Source organism: Necator americanus, chromosome IV, assembly GCF_031761385.1.
Source record: "Necator americanus strain Aroian chromosome IV, whole genome shotgun sequence".
Taxonomy (NCBI): domain Eukaryota; kingdom Metazoa; phylum Nematoda; class Chromadorea; order Rhabditida; family Ancylostomatidae; genus Necator; species Necator americanus.
This window is the reverse complement of record NC_087374.1, coordinates 34848073-34865854: the sequence shown is the minus strand read 5'-3', so window position 1 is coordinate 34865854 and position 17782 is coordinate 34848073. Positions and strand designations below refer to the sequence as shown.

The 17782-nt window shown below is 37.7% G+C and overlaps 2 protein-coding genes across 2 annotated transcripts; one reads left to right on the top strand and one right to left on the bottom strand.

Annotated features, from left to right (window-relative positions):
• Positions 1–1130: 1130 nt before the first annotated feature.
• RB195_003692 (uncharacterized protein) lies at positions 1131–8896 on the top strand (the record flags this gene model as incomplete). Its single annotated transcript, XM_064201451.1, has 12 exons — positions 1131–1320; positions 1415–1548; positions 2291–2410; positions 4270–4391; positions 4899–5078; positions 5137–5281; positions 7279–7379; positions 7476–7610; positions 7678–7769; positions 7904–7971; positions 8513–8638; positions 8714–8896. The coding sequence occupies 12 exons, from the start codon at positions 1131–1133 to the stop codon at positions 8894–8896; spliced, it is 1596 nt and encodes a 531-aa protein (XP_064057332.1).
• A 970-nt stretch (positions 8897–9866) lies between these two features.
• RB195_003691 (uncharacterized protein) lies at positions 9867–12331 on the bottom strand (the record flags this gene model as incomplete). The annotated part of the gene is made up of 4 exons (XM_064201450.1): positions 9867–10013; positions 10801–10867; positions 10944–11013; positions 12262–12331. 4 exons carry the CDS (start codon positions 12329–12331, stop codon positions 9867–9869), a joined length of 354 nt encoding a protein of 117 aa, XP_064057331.1.
• Positions 12332–17782: the final 5451 nt, after the last annotated feature.

Here is a 17782-nt window from a genome sequence, read left to right as displayed (position 1 = left end):
ACGAAACGAAAACTAGTTCTCATCGGGATCTGTAACACCTAAAAACTTGCTTGTTGAATTTTTGGTTTCAAATAGATTGAGTCTTTTATTGCCGCTGTTGTTTTTGGATCAATAGACTGGATCGTTTCACAACGCGATTCACTGTAGGTGATGGTTGCAAATGCAGTGGGTGTGCACTTTGTGAATGAAATGATCTCTTATCTCTTTTTTTCGAGATTTTATCGAGTGTAGATTGGGTACAAATTCCTTGAATACGCATAAGACATTAGTTTCCAGAGAAACGGGTATTTGCACACCACGTTACGCAACATATAATGCCAGTTCCCAGCAGTACGTACGCAGAAATTTCCAGTTTTTTTTTTGCCATCCTTAAACTTAACTTAAGCAACAATCCAGTATTTGTGTTCTAGATTTTGGCTAAGCAAGGGTCATCATAGGGTCGTTTTCCTTCATCCTTGTCTAACTTCTTAGTGGGTTCGCCGTTTTCAGAGCCTGAAAGTGTGAAATCGAACGTGATTTATCCAATCAAACGCCCTACCCGCCCAATAAAGAAAATCCTAAGTCTGCTGCTACAAGCACATCTAGCTTATATGCTATCATAGCTACAAGTAGAAGTATAGACCATACCTCAGGATGGGATTACTTTCTTGCCGCTGCTATATGTCTGTGGTGAGGTACTAGCACAATAAAATATCAGCTTTGAATAGGTGGAGATCCCGCGTAATATAGAGGCATTCCTCTTGGCGATTCATCTTTGGGCCCTTGGAATGGGTCCAAAACGCTTCCAGAACCGCATCGCTACGTTCGCGCGCCAACATCGTGATGTTAACCTCGAAAGCTTCTTCGTTGTGACACCGCACCCTATGATCAGCTAATGCAGTAGGGTCGCATAATTTCTTTTTCTCGTCAGGTGTTCTTTACCTCAGAATCATAGGGGTCTGGCTATTTCTCCTATGTATTCGCCATTGCATACAGGAAATCAGATAAACAACACATAAACCCATGCTATCACCTTTCTTGCCGTCCGGATATATGTATTTCGCTCTCTCCGGTCTATTGAATTGAACCCAGTACTTTCTCTGAATGAAAATGCTTTCTACAGCTTGATATACATATTCAAGTTTAGGGTCATGTCAAACGACAATGACTATCGCTCCGTTCCTGCCGAGGAAAGAAAAGAGGAAAAAGATGCCGCCGTCATTCCCGTGAAAACGGTCGACGATTTCCTAAAAATGGGCAATTACTGTTATTTAATTCTATTGATCTCTGAATTTGTGCTGTTGAGCGGCGCTGGAAATATGCTTTATATGATCTTTGCTTGTGAGTGCATCATTTTATTTATTGTTTTATTTTAGTTTCTCTTGAAAGTTACACATTTCTTCCATTTGGAAAAGATTCTATTTTTTTTTTTCAGCAAGTGCTCCACGGGTCTCATGTCGGGGTTCTAATTTCACTATAGAGGACGTTTGTAAGAAACATATCAACATATCAGCATTAACTGATTGCGATCTGCATGTGCAGTATGAATTCAAATCTTTAAATGTTGAGGTTGGTTTCTGATTGATGTGTTTCCTTTCTTCATTTTGATGGATTTCTTCTCCTTTTGAGAGTTCTGTGGTTAAATGTCCACATTTTTTGAAATTTATTACTGAAAACAAGGATTATTTCAAGGTTACTATAGTAGACTCGGTTCTTGTATTCCAGGCACCACATCGTACAATTATCGTAGCTTAGTCCGTTGAGAGTTGGAAGTTGGATTGTGTTCAGTTGTTTGGTACTTTTTTGTAATCAAGGACAAGTGCAGCGATCAATTTATCTAAGTGCTTGATGTTTTCAACGATTAATGCTGTCTCGGTAAAGTATGAGGTGAAATCAGATCCTAGGAGATCTCGATATTCTTCCAGCATTTCGTGCTAGAACTGGCATTAGTCTTATTTATTTTCCATCATGAAACAGTCATATAGTTGCCACCGAATGTGAGCAACCGGGTGATCGCAATGCGCAACAGGTCAGTCCCGAAGAGGACGAAAAGAGAGCTTGTCTCAACTAGAGAGCATGACGCGTCGCGCTCACTCATCTGAACACAATCGATGTCGACCGTACACAGTTACAGTACCTAGAGATATTTTCTTACAAAACAAAGAACAGCACCGAAGTACAAGTTCATATTAAATCAACATGACACTGAGTTCTCGGTGCCCTCTTTTTTGCGCGGTGAAAAAGAAGATTTTTCGCGGAATCATAAATCATGGAATTTTTCAACATTCCATATCACTTTTAATCATTTCAGTTCGGTTACCTTTGCTCTGAAGGACGCTGGGTAAAAAGCAGCATCTCGGTGCAGATGATCGGTGTTTTGTTAGGAACACTTTTCTTCGGCACAACTAGTGATCGATACGGGAGGAAATCGGTAAGACTCTCCCGGTTGTTGCAATTTAATCATTCCAGTTCGGTTTTTATAAGTCCATCATGGCACGGCATAAGATAAGATCTGGGGGCTATCGATTTTTCACCCCGATCTAGCAACAAATTGTGTTGATTTTTTAGTTAGCTATACACGAAGTTGTTAAATAATTTTATTGGATCGACTCTTTCCTCAACTAAACAGAAAAACTCCACGCCTGCTCTTTCACAACCACTGGTCACGAACGTAGCGACAACACTGAATGCTCGCCTTGAGTTGGAGAACCCCAGTAGTGACAGTTGACTGATCAATCACGAGGGCGAATGATTCGAGTGTCCCATTCAATTCTCCACCGAGCAATTTGAAACGACAGCGTGTTCGTAATCGCTTGTACTGTGCTGCGACTCGGGGCAATGTCCCGTGCTATGAGGTTCTCTCTAGATGTTCAGTGTACCTGCTCCTACTATCTATTTACGCTACCTGGATGTTTCCCATCTCTTGCCCTGCGACGACTGCATTTGGAAATCCTCTCCAATCCCAGTAGTCCGGCATGATTCCATGTTTATTATTTTCTTTATTATCATACACCACACTATCTTGCAATGGATGGGAACTCATAGGGAACTACGTAAAAAAGGAAAGTGTTATATAATTGTGATCATGCCATCTAGCGCTGACCGCGCAGCACCAAGGGACACAGCGACGGCGCGGCTCTCCTTATTACCAATACAGTTGGGTTCCACTTGATTCTTCTCACGCTACTGTACTTTCCCAGCACGTGGCATACACGTGCGCAACGTTCACACCAATCCACGATACACAACGCAATACCGCTGCATGCACAATCTAGTATGCTGAAGTAACCAAGTCAACTGTATCACAAAATCGAAACGAAATAGAAACAGATAGAGGTTGCTGAGAACGACTTTTATTTATAATGATTGGGCTCAAGTGGGCGGAGCTTCGCGGGAGAAGGCGGCCGTTGCGCCGGCTCGCTGGTAAGGGCGCGAGCATTTGGCTACCGCCCACGGTTGAGCAATGCTCCTAGCCAGCCCTTGATCGAGAGGAGTGATACGAGTCGCGACATGCGATACCAGCTGCACAACACCGAACAGTTTGATTTGTCCAACTGTTATACCAGAAGACCGCTTGAGATCCGATGTAATCTACCTGACTTCTTGCACGAGCTGTGGCGATGAGTATAATGGTAAAACGGCACGACCGCTTCATTTTCGCACCGAACCGCACGTGAATGGAAAGAATTGGATGCGAGAATAGACACCTTTAGGCGCCCATAGAACACAAAAACACTACGGAGCCAGTTTTGAAATCAGGGTTCAAATCTTTGCGTATAAATCTGAAACTTTTGCCGGAAAGTCGAGAAGGCATTTTGGATCCAAGCCAAAAACCCTAAAGTAATTCGCAATGGTGAATATCTCTCGATAAAAGAGGAACTCGCGCCATTTTCGAATGGCTTTTTTGAATGAGACATTTGAATCATTCGCTCTCGTGAACGATCAGTCAACGGTCACCAATGAGCTTCTCCAACCCAAGGTGAACATTCAGTGTAGTCGCTACGTTAGTTGTTGAAAAAGTAGGCTAAGAATTTGCCCGTTCAAATGTGAAAAGATTTGATGATATAAATTGTGAATTGGGTCGCCCATTTCAGGCTCTTAAGATGGCGGTTTTGCCGAAACGGCAGCCAATAAAATTATTTAACAACCTCTTGTACAGCTAATTAACACCTTACCATGCCGAGGTTCACTGAAAGTCAAACTTTTCGATGGCAACAAATCAACAAATTATAGTCTGTTTATCAATTTGGAAAATTGCGATTCTCATAAGTGAAATCCTGTAATTTTCAGAGCCTCGTTGTTTCATTCATCATGACAGCATTGTTAAGTATTGCAGTATCTTTTTCAACGAATTTATTCAATTTTACTGTAATCCGTACAATTCTTGGCTTTTTCAATGGAGGACTTCTGGGGTGAGTCTATGCTCACTATCCAACCTTTTTTTCTTGTGATTTGCATTTTTTCTCAACATTTTGGACATTATCCAGAAAATTTCCCAATAATGTCTGATCTGATCATTTCTAGACTTCCACGAGATCAAGAACTACATTAAATGTTTTGCAGAGCGGTAAAAAAATATTTTTTGCTGTGATTCCTCTTCTCCTTCCCTTGTTTAGTAAAGAGAGTGGAAATTACTGTAGAACGCGTAAATTTCTTGTGATTGGAGGTCTAACCGTAAATTTTGACCAAAATAGATGAACTGACTTAAGTCTGTCTACGGCGAATTTTTAGCCAGCATTAAACCTCCTGTTCTCGCACTGTGAGAGGGTTAGGAAAGGTCCCACTATTAATGTGCGCATATAGTTTCCTACGATAGCAATGGAACAGAACTTAGGAAGTAGACTTCATGAATGTTTTGATGTGGTTTATTTTCAGAAACGACTTGAGCATGATTTTTCTTGAATGTTCTTTTTCTTTAGTACCTATGGCGTCTACAAACTGGAGCACGTGCCGAAAAAACATCGTTTCTGGGTGGCCACAGTGATTGCATGGGCGCCGAATTTTATTTTACTCAACGTGATCGCATACATCGCACATGACTGGCGAACATTTCAACGTGTGCTTGTCTTGATCGGCTCACCAGCGTTGATTCTGTTCTTGTGGGTTGAAAAATATTCGTATTAGATGACTGTCGTTCATAGACATCTTATATTCCAGTTTTGTTCACGAATCTCCGCGTTGGTTGATACAGAAAGGGAAAATCGAGGAGGCAAGGAAGGTTCTGCAACGAATTCAGCATCTCGATCGTGCTGAGGAAACGAAAAAGGATGAAATGGAGAAAATGCTCGATATCGCCTATCAAGTGAGATCGTTACAGTAGTTTTGTTTCTAAATTTTAGGATATAAAAAAATAATAAATGAGATAAAGCGGTGTGTGGAACTCATGAAAGCTCCGAGGTCAGGAGTTCCCGCCGAATCACTACAGCTCAGATCGTAGGTCCTGCAACGAAAGTTTCACACTCCGAAACTCGTCCACTTTTCTCAGTGCGCACGATTGAAATTGCATTGTGTGCTGATTTTTGTAGAATACACTTTTGCACTTTTGATCTGTTCGATTTCTGTATCTGCTTCAATTTCTATTTTTATGAAGAAAAAAAACATTGGCCCTTGTTGTGTTAGGGTGGTAAGAAGGTCATGTCAGTTACGTAATTTCTTCCTTCTTTATTTTTTTATTACGGCGGGTGTAGCGTAGTCGGTAGGATGCAGCACGGTCGATGGTTCGAAACCTTCCTGGTCCCAACCAGGCCCATCATCCCTGCGTGGTTGATGAATTGGTGCCAGACTTTTTTGGGAGCATAAAAACACTGACTTGATCATCGGCTGGTCCCCGCAAGTAATTGTAATGGCTAACACGCGTTCCAAAACCCCAACGATTACGAATTGCAGTAAAACGCGTTGGCGCATCCGAAGTGGATTGATGCGCCATGGATCTTATCCTTTATAATTTTTCGTTCAGCATACAATGGTATAATTGTTAGTCACCTTCTGCAGGAAATGGAAATTCCGGTACTGGAAGACTGCCCTTGGTGAAAGTTTTCTTTGCCAAGAAAGTTTTGATGGAGCGGAATAACTAGTAATCAGAGGGGCTATGTCAGGAGAATAGGGAGATTGGGTACTGTCTCCTAGCGTAGCTGTTCCATTTTCTTTTTTTTTTTGACAGATCTCTGTAGCTGTAAATGGCGTTTCGCTGTGTAGTGAAGAGGATGGATGCACCGAGGTTTTTCTCCGGGACTTTTCTTGAACACTTTTCTTTTCCGCGAATTCTTGGAGTTGAATGGCGTGAATGATGGCAACTGCATGCCCTTTCTGGAGCAGCTCGTAACGCACCATTCCTCTCAGATTCCAGGGGCGGCAGAGGACTCCGTTGAAGGGTATGTGTCTTGCCTCCTACTGCGAGAAACGAACAAACCAGTGTTTGGCAGTGGCGGTGCCTTTCCCCAAAGCGCTGTTGATGTTGAGGTCTGCTGTGGTCACTCCACTGTCGGGGTCCCATTCATAAAAGATATCGCTTGAAGCTGTTATTTTGAAAATGACATAGTGCTTAAAGTTAAATAAGGGTGTCCGACATATACAGCCATTCTACATAAGTTCTCACACGTCACATTCAAAATGACCGTGCTTAGCTTCAATACAAACATCCAATCTCTTCTGAACATTTTTGAGAATGCGCTCGATCATTTCCCATGGATCATGCCCTCTCCAGAGCTCTTTCCAGCAAATCCAGTGATTTGTGCTTAAAAGAGCATGATTTTTACTCTAGAATTGACCAAACACCAAAATCCAAAAGATTGATATCGACGGTGGAACACCTTCGTCCAGAAATCTGGAAGATTGGTCTAGCACCACTCCAGAGTCTTCTTTGCATCTTAACATTTTCTTTGGCCCAAGGAATCACCGCTGGACCCTGGATTTCATATGGTCCGTCACACTTCATGTGGACCATCCTAAATTATTTCTACATCGTCATTGTGAACTAGTAATTCTTTTGTTTTTTGCTTTTTCCCGCAAATATTTATGGAAGCAGAGAATTCTGCGATGACAGTGTATGTACGTTCCATTCCGTTCTGTTTGAACAACAACAAACAAACAAACAAGTTGGCATCGATAATCTAAAACAGAATACAACTAAAAGATGTTGAACGGTAAGACAAGTGTTTTTGTGCGAGCCAATCACAACACTCTTGCCCCGCCCCTTTTGCTCTACGACCGTACCTTATATTTTTATCCAATTATTATTTATCTAATATTCTTCATATTCTCTGGAAGAAAAATTGAAAAGGAAAAAACTTTTTTTTTTAGAAAATCCAAGCACGACAAGAGAAGGCGAAAAACTACAACATACGCCATCTTTTCTACACTAAGGATATGGCAATCGCGACGATCACGTATTGTACGGGAATGTGGGTTAAACAGTACATAGTTTCCTGCGTTTCCTAAGAAATTTCGGCTGGAGGAGAATCGTCGGAATCGCCGGCACCAGCAGCGACTAATTTCAGTTTTATGACAAGTATGATCAACTATGGACTGATATTTAATATTGAAATGTTATCTGGATCATTCTTTATTAACTCAATCCTAATGGGTTCCATACGGTGGTCGATCAATATCGTATTCGGTGTTTTGGATTACAAGTACGTTATCGATTTTTTTGGAAATATGGCTTCAATGTCATTGTTCTGCTATGTGGAAATTTTCTAGGTGGAAAGCGATGGGAAGAAAGGCGGTGCATTTCGTTTCACAGACTTCTATCGCTCTCTGCCTTCTTGCAATTTCCGTCACTTATATTTCAGGTCCGTGGGGTCACATTTATGTTATTTTTATTTTTTTTGTTTTACTTTATATAGCTATATACCGTATGCGATCGGTTCACTAGCAAATCACCATTGAAATCCCTTATGATGAAGTCAATCGTGACCATTTTCAGGATTAGACGATCGCTACGCCGTTGTGATTCGAGTTTCGACAATTATTGCAGCCGCTACCACAGCACAGGTACGTTTAGAAGTGATCTCCTCAGAAAAAAGTAAACCCGACCTGGGCGAGTTCTCCGTGGTGTACGAGTTGTTACTCTGACACAATTTCAAGGAGGGAAATACGAGTGAACTGACATGAGGGAAATATTTAAGCGCATATATTCTGTTTTCAGACGTAACTCACCTTTTTTCAATTCTACGGTAGTTTACCACAAACAAATAAACAATTTGAAATCGATGATTTCAAAAAAAATGCTACTGAAAGATGTTGAACGACTAAGAAGAAGACATTGAAGACGTGTATTTTTGTGCGAGCCAATCACAACACTCTTGCCCCGCCCCTTTTTTTATCCAACCCGTCCCACACACCTGAACTCGTGATTTATTCTTTTCACTTGGAACATCCGTAAACACAGCGGGAAAAAAACGCTTCCACATTCGACTCTTAATTAGTGCTTTTAGAATGAAATAAAATAAATTTTAGTCAACATATTTTAGGACTAAATAAATCTCCGAATCAACAAATGTTTTCCTAGTTCAGTGTATCTTTCTTCCTTCAGATTTTCATCACTAAAAGCATCTCCGGTATGGAATACTATCCTACGGTAGTGAGAAATTCCGGTATGGCATTCAAATCGACATGTAGCCGGCTGGGCACAATTCTTGCTCCTCAACTCTTTCTTGTGGTCAGTAGAAGTGGATTTTTTTTCTTTGGAAAAAAAATCCTAGCCATATACCATCGAATAATTGATTTCATTCAGAACGCTTGGCAATCTCTACCGTACGTGGTGCTAACCGTTATGGCCACACTCGATACGATCGCATTCCAGTTGGTTATTCCAGAAACTAAAGGGAAACCATTGCCAGAAAATATGCCGGAGAAACGAAAACGTTCGAAAGCGATGGCGAAACGGCAAAACTCGTTCGTTAATGCAAAAGTTTGATTCGTAATGTGGACTTTAATGATTTTTTTCTTGCAAAATTTATTTTTTTTCCACGCTACGGTACTGCTGCCACAGTTGCTGCACAATCAATCTATCGCTCTTTAACCGGTCTGTTCTTGCTCTAATTGCTCTAGCGCACTAATTTTTATCATCCACCTTCAATTTTTGGAGCATTTTATGTACTATTCTGAGTATTCCGTTCAAATTTAATTTTTTTTAATGTTAGGAACCCATATGCATAGTAGAATCTTCATTCCTGCTCTGTATATTTTGTTTATAATGTTCGTTTTATTGTGCAAATATGTTTTTTTTTTCTGATGAATAAAATTGGTAAACAAAATAGAATGAAAGCTGAAATTTGGTCAATAAATCGACTTCAATATAATCACACATGATCACAAAATAATAAACGGTTAGGAAGTTGCAACGCAAAGAAAAAATCATTTATTCCTTTCAAACTATTATACGATACACTCAACGTCTCTTTTCCTAACCGCTAAACAAAACAATGGAAGTTTTCGGAAATTTACAGCCGTTGGTGTTCTGAATGTACCAGGCATATACTATTCACTATCCAGAAAACCAGTGCATGTAAATTTACGAGGATTTCCCGAGCTATCGGTTGTCAACAATCCACAATGGGCTTCTATTCCCTATTCGAGACGATCGACATGGGTAAGATGGGCATCAAATCCAGAAGGAGTACCGATTTGCAGCGCCCACCAGGGAAAAGATGCAAAATATGGTTTTTCTTTTTTGATCTACGTAAAAATACTCTTTGATAGGTAAGAATTCATCCAGAAAAATGTATGGTAGTTATTTCTCTGCTTAAAAAGAAGAAGAGGGGAAAATATGAAAAATTAACAACGAATGAGAGTAGATCGTTTGTTAGATCCATGCACAATTACGTGAATATACAGTATACTGAGGTCCGGATCACAATTATGTACAAAAAATGAATACAATCACGTTATATGTATCTGGCCAAAAGCAATACGAGTAACAGTGGAGCGATTACAGTAACCAATCCGACCAGATTCGAATTTGAGAGATTACAAAAATCTGTGGCGCAACAGCACGTTTTCCCACCATTTTGATTGTCATAACAGCCAGATGTCTGAAGATATTTCCTTCTCTTTCGAGGGGAAGTAATTGAAATGGTTAAAATTGCGTTTTTTTTTTCTGATTATGCGAGAATTGTTCCCCAGCACATGCACAGTCTGCAACTAGAAAAGAAAAGTTTGTTTTCGAGAAGCAGCAGACAGCTGAAGGAGACTGTTTCGCCCAACTAGCTCCTTTGTCATTGGTTCACGTGCAACCTATGACCCCTCGCATAGGAAACTTTCCAAAATTTTTACAAAATATTGATCAAGGAATAAAGATAAAGGATTAATAAGGGATTTAAAGGGCATAAGGATATTGTTAAGGATAAAGTGGATAGTGACTGATGAATCAGGTCAGTGCTTTTATTATCCCAGACAATTTATCGTGGTGAAAGGCTTGGTCAGCTCTAGGGCGGATCCGAACCTCCAATCTCCCGCATTGCTGGCATAGCGTAGTCGGTAAGAGGTTCGGCTGCGGCTGGACGATCGATCGGAGATTAGAATCCGCCATGGTGCCAACCAAGACTTTTATCTTCTTGAGGTTAACAAATTGATACCACACTTATCTGGGAGGAAAAAAACACCGGCCTGACTCATCAGCTAGCCCTCCCAACTCATGAGGAGGCTGCGCAAACGTTCATAAACCTCAAAGGAATTCTAAATTAGAGTCCAACGCGTAAGTATAACCCCTTAGGGATTGGGTGCCATGCACTTTATCCGATATTACGCAGTAATAATAATATAATCAATACAATATAAATATTAAAATGATTGAAGTCGATCCTGGACTTCATGACCTACCTTGCATAAGCTGGCCGACTGATCGCAACCATATGTGCTAAGCGACACGGGAATGAATGCAGTGATTCTTCAAAGAAAACGACTACTTCAAATACACAAACGATCTTAACAAAAAATCAATAAATCAATAAAAAAACACTCACTTCGTGCAATACGCTACTATAGGACATGACAGTTGATCCGTTGGCACTGCAGTGCTATTGTAGACAACCCCTGAATCCGTTTGTAAATGAATTTTTTGTGCGGAAAAGAAAAAAGATTTTTCCAGGATACTACTGGTCCTTTCCTACTTTTTTAGTCTAGTTTTGAGGAAATAATTTTTGCACAACGAATACTGTGAGAATTCGCATCTTATCCGGGTTTCATCGGATGTGAAACCTTTTGAGGTGTGATTTTTAATTTTAGAAGGTAAAATCTCTTGCTTACACACCAGTCCTATGAAGAACTCAAAGAGAAAGAGTGGATACGAGTAAGAAACTTCTGGAGCAGTAATTAACACCAAAAAAAGCACTAAACGTAAGGATAACTGCGGTAATTATCTAAAGGAGAAAATATGAACTGATAGCTCATCCCTAACTCGAAGTTTGGAAGTGATGAACGTTTTTGGATACAATCCCAGGTGAATGACTAGTTGCTTATGATGAAAAAAAAAAACTAATGAAAAAGTTGAGAATAAATATGGGGCAAAAATAGCAGAAAAATAAATTATTCATTGAAATTAAGGAAATATTTCAACTCTTGGTTTTTTTCTTCTTTTTTTCTTCTCTTTTTTCTTTGAAAAAAGAGCTGTAACGCGAAAAAACTGTGCTTATTTAACACAAAACGTGACATTTTCAGTTAGCCTTACATTTATTTGATCTAAAAAAGGGCCCGAGAATTTCTTCTCTTCTCTTATAATCCTCAAAAATAATTTATTCATGAGAATAACACCAGTTCTCTAGCAATTGTTTTTTGTTTTCCTGCTGGTGTTTTGTTTTTTTTTTCAAGTAAAAGTTTTTTTGAATGAAGAATTGTAACGCCCATCTAAAAAAATTTACCTTTCAAAAATTTTTCCTTATGCGTGTGTACCAAATGAAAACGACAAAAATCGAGGATATTATTGAATGTAAATTCGATTCAATTCGGAGGAAAAATTACAAATATTCAAAAATTCAATTTTTCTCTCTTCAGCGAATTGAATAAAAGTCGTCTGTCTATAAAACGACGGCTAATTAATGTGTTAGGTAGCAGACAATTCTATTTTCCTGAAATCCAATAAATCCAATCCAATAATTCTTGAAGTTCTCAAAGTTCTCCGACAGTGTAACGATTGCCATTGCAAAGCGCCAAAGTTGTACTAATAACACCGTATTCGGGTACTTTTATAATACGGTTGTTAAAATAAGAAAAATCATAGGTTTCAATCGTATACGTAACTAGTCCTGATGGTGTTAATTATAAGTTCGGTCCGTGAATACGTACCTTGATAACAGTTTATGGCGTAGCTGATCGAAACGTAGCTTAGCAACACAATAAATAATCGTGAAAGCATTGTAGCTGCAGCTGAAAACAACGTTAAAAAAGTTTTCGTAGACGTAAACAAAGAAAAAATCGTATACATAGATCATACATTGTTAGTCGGATTACGGATTCTCAATTATTTTGATGTTTAAAAAATTAAGATAAAGTTAAGTTCATAAATTCATGGTTACTCTATCGAGACCGATTTTTTTTACCCAATACCATTGAGTAAATCGACTAGTCAAGCGGCAGAATTTTCGAATTATTCGAATATTCACACTGAATTTAATTCTGAATCATTCAGAATCTATTTTTTAAACTTCGATTTGTGCAAATTAGAATAATATGTACGTAAATAATGTAAATAGAATAATATGTAAGGTAAATAGAATAATATGTATATTTTCTTATGTAAATAAGAAAAAACAATGAAAATTTCCGGGAGAAAGAAGCAAGTTTACAATTTTTCAAGCAAATATGAAGGGCAGCGAAACAACAGCTGAGAACGCTATTAGGAGAGCAACATTATTTCCTACAGTATTCTACAGCAGTACTTACTAATTATGTTATTGAGAAATCCAGAAAAAAAGAGAAAACGAAGAGAAAATGAATTGATAAATTCAAAAAAAAGAACAAGTAAATGAAAAATAGTAATAAATGATACAGGTGATAAATTTATCCAAAAAATATTTGGGCAACTTTCTCCACGAGGTGAAAAAAAAGTCAGTTCAACGAGGAGCGGAAATGGCCAGTTTTCTGTCGGCTTAGTCGAAGCCAACGAACATGTTTCGCTTCCTTAGTGCGAAAAATTCAACATTAATAGGTTTAGGAGGTTTTTTTTTGCAAATACCAGACATGTTTGTTCAAAGAAATGAGCTTGAACCAGTCTATAGTGAATCAACAGTACATCCTGAGTGATCTTCTTTAACAAAAATTCATGATAATTCCGATTAGAAATATATTATTACATATTCTATTGATTAATTACTAATTTTTATTTACAAGTGTTTATTTTTAATTTTTATTTTGAATTTATTAAATTATTCATCCACAGACACCAATGATGCAGCAAAAAAGAAAGTCATATTCTGTCAAAGTCGAAATAAAAAGAAAAAAATCTGCGCCTGCTTTTTTCTGCCAAGAAAACTGTCGGTTATTTTTAATAAAATAATCAATAAAAAGTTGGGTATTCAAGGTCCCATAAATCAAGGACAGTCGAACACAGGAACAGTCATTTATTTATCTATTCACATACACCAATAGTGCATCCAAAAAAAGGAAAGCATATTTTGCGAGAGTGGAAATAAAAAGAAAGAAAATTTAATATTTATTAATGTTATTATTTATTATTTACTACTATTTCACAGTTATTTTTTGCAAAAAATGGTGCATTATTTCTCGGAGTAGGTAAACAGATGAGCGGAGTCTGTTTTCTTCCTTAAAAAAGAAGTTTTTCTCAGGATAAAGACTCTTTTATGATCCTTTCATCCCTCTAATCGAGAATGATCAATATTTATACAAACAATCAATATTTTATTATTACTGGTTTTTCGCTCTCTGCTGGAATCCGCACAAGTCGGTTAGAAAGACGAGGAAATGCATGAAAAGAGTGGAACGTGGACAGAACAGATGACTATCGACGACGACATGGTTCGATTCGATGTCCAGAAAAAAAGCGTTAACGGTGTAACCGCGCTCGGTATGCAGGAGACAACGTTGAATCGACAACAACGCAACGCGAGGAGAATTGCAGCTGAGAGCGGTAGCGGTCGATTGTAGTTTCAGGATAATATCCATTCGTTGTTAGAGCTCAACGAACAGAATCCATACATCCTGAGAATTGTAGCCAGCGCGGACAAAATGAGGAATGCTTCCTTTTTGTTTTCTTATCAAGTATTTTTTTTTCTTTTTCCATGCAAACTAGTATTTCTCCCTGTTGCTTAGCTTCCTGATTCCTACCACCAGGAACTTTTCGCCTAGCAGGACTTCCGTGATCTACAGCGATCGATTCTTCAAATCAAGGTCGAAATTACTTGTTTTTCAACCAAAAAATGCTGCCTATACTGATCTTTTTACTTCTAACAAATCTAGCAAGAATTCTGCTTTGTTGTTGACAGTGTTTTTCCTTTTTTGGCGCAGATAAAGTAACAATAAATAAATAATAAACAAAATATAATAAAGTAAAAGTAAGAAATAATAAAAACAAAAAAGTGATTATAACAAATGAATAAATAAAATCATTGAAGGATAAGCGCTGAGCGTTTTAGCCCAGCTCTAGGCATTTTAAGCTCAGAAATTCTACAATGAGGTTGGATAAGAGACTTGGAAGTGTTCAAATTCAAGACAGGTGCATAAGATCAAACAAAAAATCGTAACTGGATAATTTAGGTAAGTATGACCGAAGTTTACTCAGTAGAAAATGTCTCCCTCATAGAAAAACTGCTCTAAAATACATTTTTCTCATTTTTTAGTGCAAATATGGATTTATGGCTACCATCCTGAGCAATTTTCTTAATTCCAAAATGAGCCTGAGCACTTCGTCCTCATTGAACTCGAATGAAAAAAAATTCTGATGTTTCCAGGGATTTCGTGAGACTTCTATATCTTCAGTAGAAATCCGTAAAACTAGGACCACTGCAGGATATATGAAGATGTTGAAAGGGAAAATGTTTCAAGAAGAAAAAAAACGAGAGAAGCCGGCAGCGGATCGATTTTCAGAAGAAATCCACCGAACGTTCCCTTATCAGCGACTAGTTCTGTTTCGAACACATGTTCATGTCTAATTTGAGTGGAAAATACGAAAATGCTCGTAGACAAGTAGAAATATTTGATCTCTTCGGAAATTCCAATATTTCCAGAAAAGAATTCGCTCGAAATTATTCAACTGCGACTGCAAGGAATCAATCACTAAAGACCTTTTCTACTCAAATTTCTAAACTAAATAAATAAAAGAGTAGACTAATTAAAAGAAAAAATAAATAAAAGAGTAACTTAATAAAAGTTAAAGATAAAACTTAACTAGGATTGATTAAATAAGTAAATAACGCAAACAACGTTTGAAAATAAGCTCAAGTCAAGAGGTTAAGTTAAGGTTAAGCGTTAGGTAAGGAGGAAAGGTGTGCGACTAAAAAATGTGCAAGCGCTAGCTATTCGAGCAAATCCTAACTTTCAGTCGAGAAATCCTTCAACCTTTGATCTTCGGAACTCCTTCAATACGGCGGTAAGGTAACAAATAATCATGAATTCCAAGGGAATCACATGAAATCCGCACGGAAACCAATAACTATGATTCCCCCCCCCCCCCCGTTAAATGACATTCTTAGCGCACAATCATTCACGTGAACGTGAAGGCATGCGGGAGGAGTCAGAATGAGGCCGTCCATAAATATACTTTGAGTCATCAAATCATACAAAAGGAGGATTCATCTATGCAAATGAGTTGAGCTCGTAGCCATGTCGCTCATAAAATTGTATATACAACAGCAATTTTCTCGAAATATACGGAAATTCCTAGAAAAATTGGTTTAACACGGATTTATAGGGACACAAATCCAGGAATTCGTTCAGCAGTTAATCTGGTGTTTTTGGAAAAATGCATCGATTTTTAAGGAGTTTTTAGTTTTCAACAATTTTCAAAGGCACTTCTTAGGGTTTCTTAGGGTTTCACAGGAGAATACGGTATAAATCTGCCTTGCTAAAGGGAATCTTTGCGGGAAAATGTGAGGAACAACATGTAGAAAAGAGCCACAGGGTCCCATCGCATCCTTAAATCCACAATCAACGATCATCACCGCCGATAACACATGTTCTTTGGTGGCTGCAGCCCACTTTTTCCCCCTCCGTAGGGAATTTATGACTCTGCAGCTTTTAAGGACATTTTATAAAATGAGACTCTAGAGACATTTTATAAACAAGTTGGCATTTGCGGAGCTTTTTTCATTTTTTTTTTTTTGAATTTATTCTCGTCTTCATTCACATACACTAATTGAGCACAAAAAAAGGAAAGAAAAAACTAAGTACACTTTGTCTGAGTCAGAACAAAGAAAAAAAAACGGGGAAAAATAACTTCGGGAAAAAAATCGTTATCAAGTTTATTTTGAATAGATTAAGAAAAAACAAGGGAACATTTGTAAAAAAAAATTGGTTCAATTCTTTCAAAAACAACAACAAAAAACATTCTCAGAAGTTTAAGCAACTTTTCTTTTTGTGTAGATTACGATACGCTACACTATACGACTACGAGATTCTCATTGATAGTTGTGGTTCCCAAGGTGACGCTACGCAAATAATGAGGAATGAAGAACTCACAAACTCCCTACCTCTGTATGAATCGACTGCTTATGTTGAGGTTAACCGATAAAGTTAGGTGAACTGATAATAATAGCGCTTAAAACAGGAATTTGAAGTAGAAGCATTTTTTAAAGATTTTTTTAGAAGAAAAGAAAAAGAAGAGAATAAAAGGAAAGAATTCCATGAAGCACACTGCACGATGTGAAAAAAAATTTTTGCTCCTGGTTTGGTTTCTATATTGATTGATACTATATTGATTTGTATTTTTTTTTACCACATTAACTTGTTCACTTATTTTAGGTGAACTGAAGTGATCGGTTGATAGATGATAGGATTTCCTGTAAAACGTAAGAGACATTTCCCCGTACGATCGCACAAATCCGTACGATCGTACAAATCCAGAAATAGATGGATGCTATATTTTTATTTGAGTGTTTTTTTTTGTTTTTTTTTTATTCAATTTTTGGGAAGAACAGCATGTTGTATTATCTCAGGGATCCACAAATGTAATAATGTAGAACCTCAGGAAAAATTTCAAAAGCAAAATAAGAAAATCACATTCAATTATAAAAAAAAACGGGGCCTTATGGCAACAATCGATATCCAAAAACATGGTGAATTACCAGAAACAATTTGAAATATCCGCGAAAATTAGAAATTTATTCGGACAAAATCTCCTGAAAACATCACAAATTACATCTGAAACTGAGTATTCACAGCTGAAGTATTTCAGAATTTGGTGACTTTGGGAAAAAAAAATATTCATTTTTCACTAGTTTCCGTCAATGTTGAGGTGTTGATGGATAGATACTTGGTGTTCGACTACATCAGAAAAACAATGGAGCAGTCAGGAACCGGATGACCCGGAGAAGAAAGAAAAGAAAGAAAAATAAAGAAATTTTTACATCCATAATACCTAATTGAAATGTAAAAAAATCATAAATGATATAGCAAAAGATGAATCAATCTCATTTCCTTTTTTGAAAAAAAAAATCCAGTTTTTTGAAGATTAGCATTAAAATTAAAATTAACAAGAAATAGGCGGTTATTTTTGCACTTACATAGAGCCAGACAACACACATACATATAATAGCAATTAAAAGTGTGGAAATTGATCAATTAAGGAAAAAATCAATTAATCAATTGAAGCAACCACGTAAATTACTACAAACATCTGGAAATCAACGTCTCT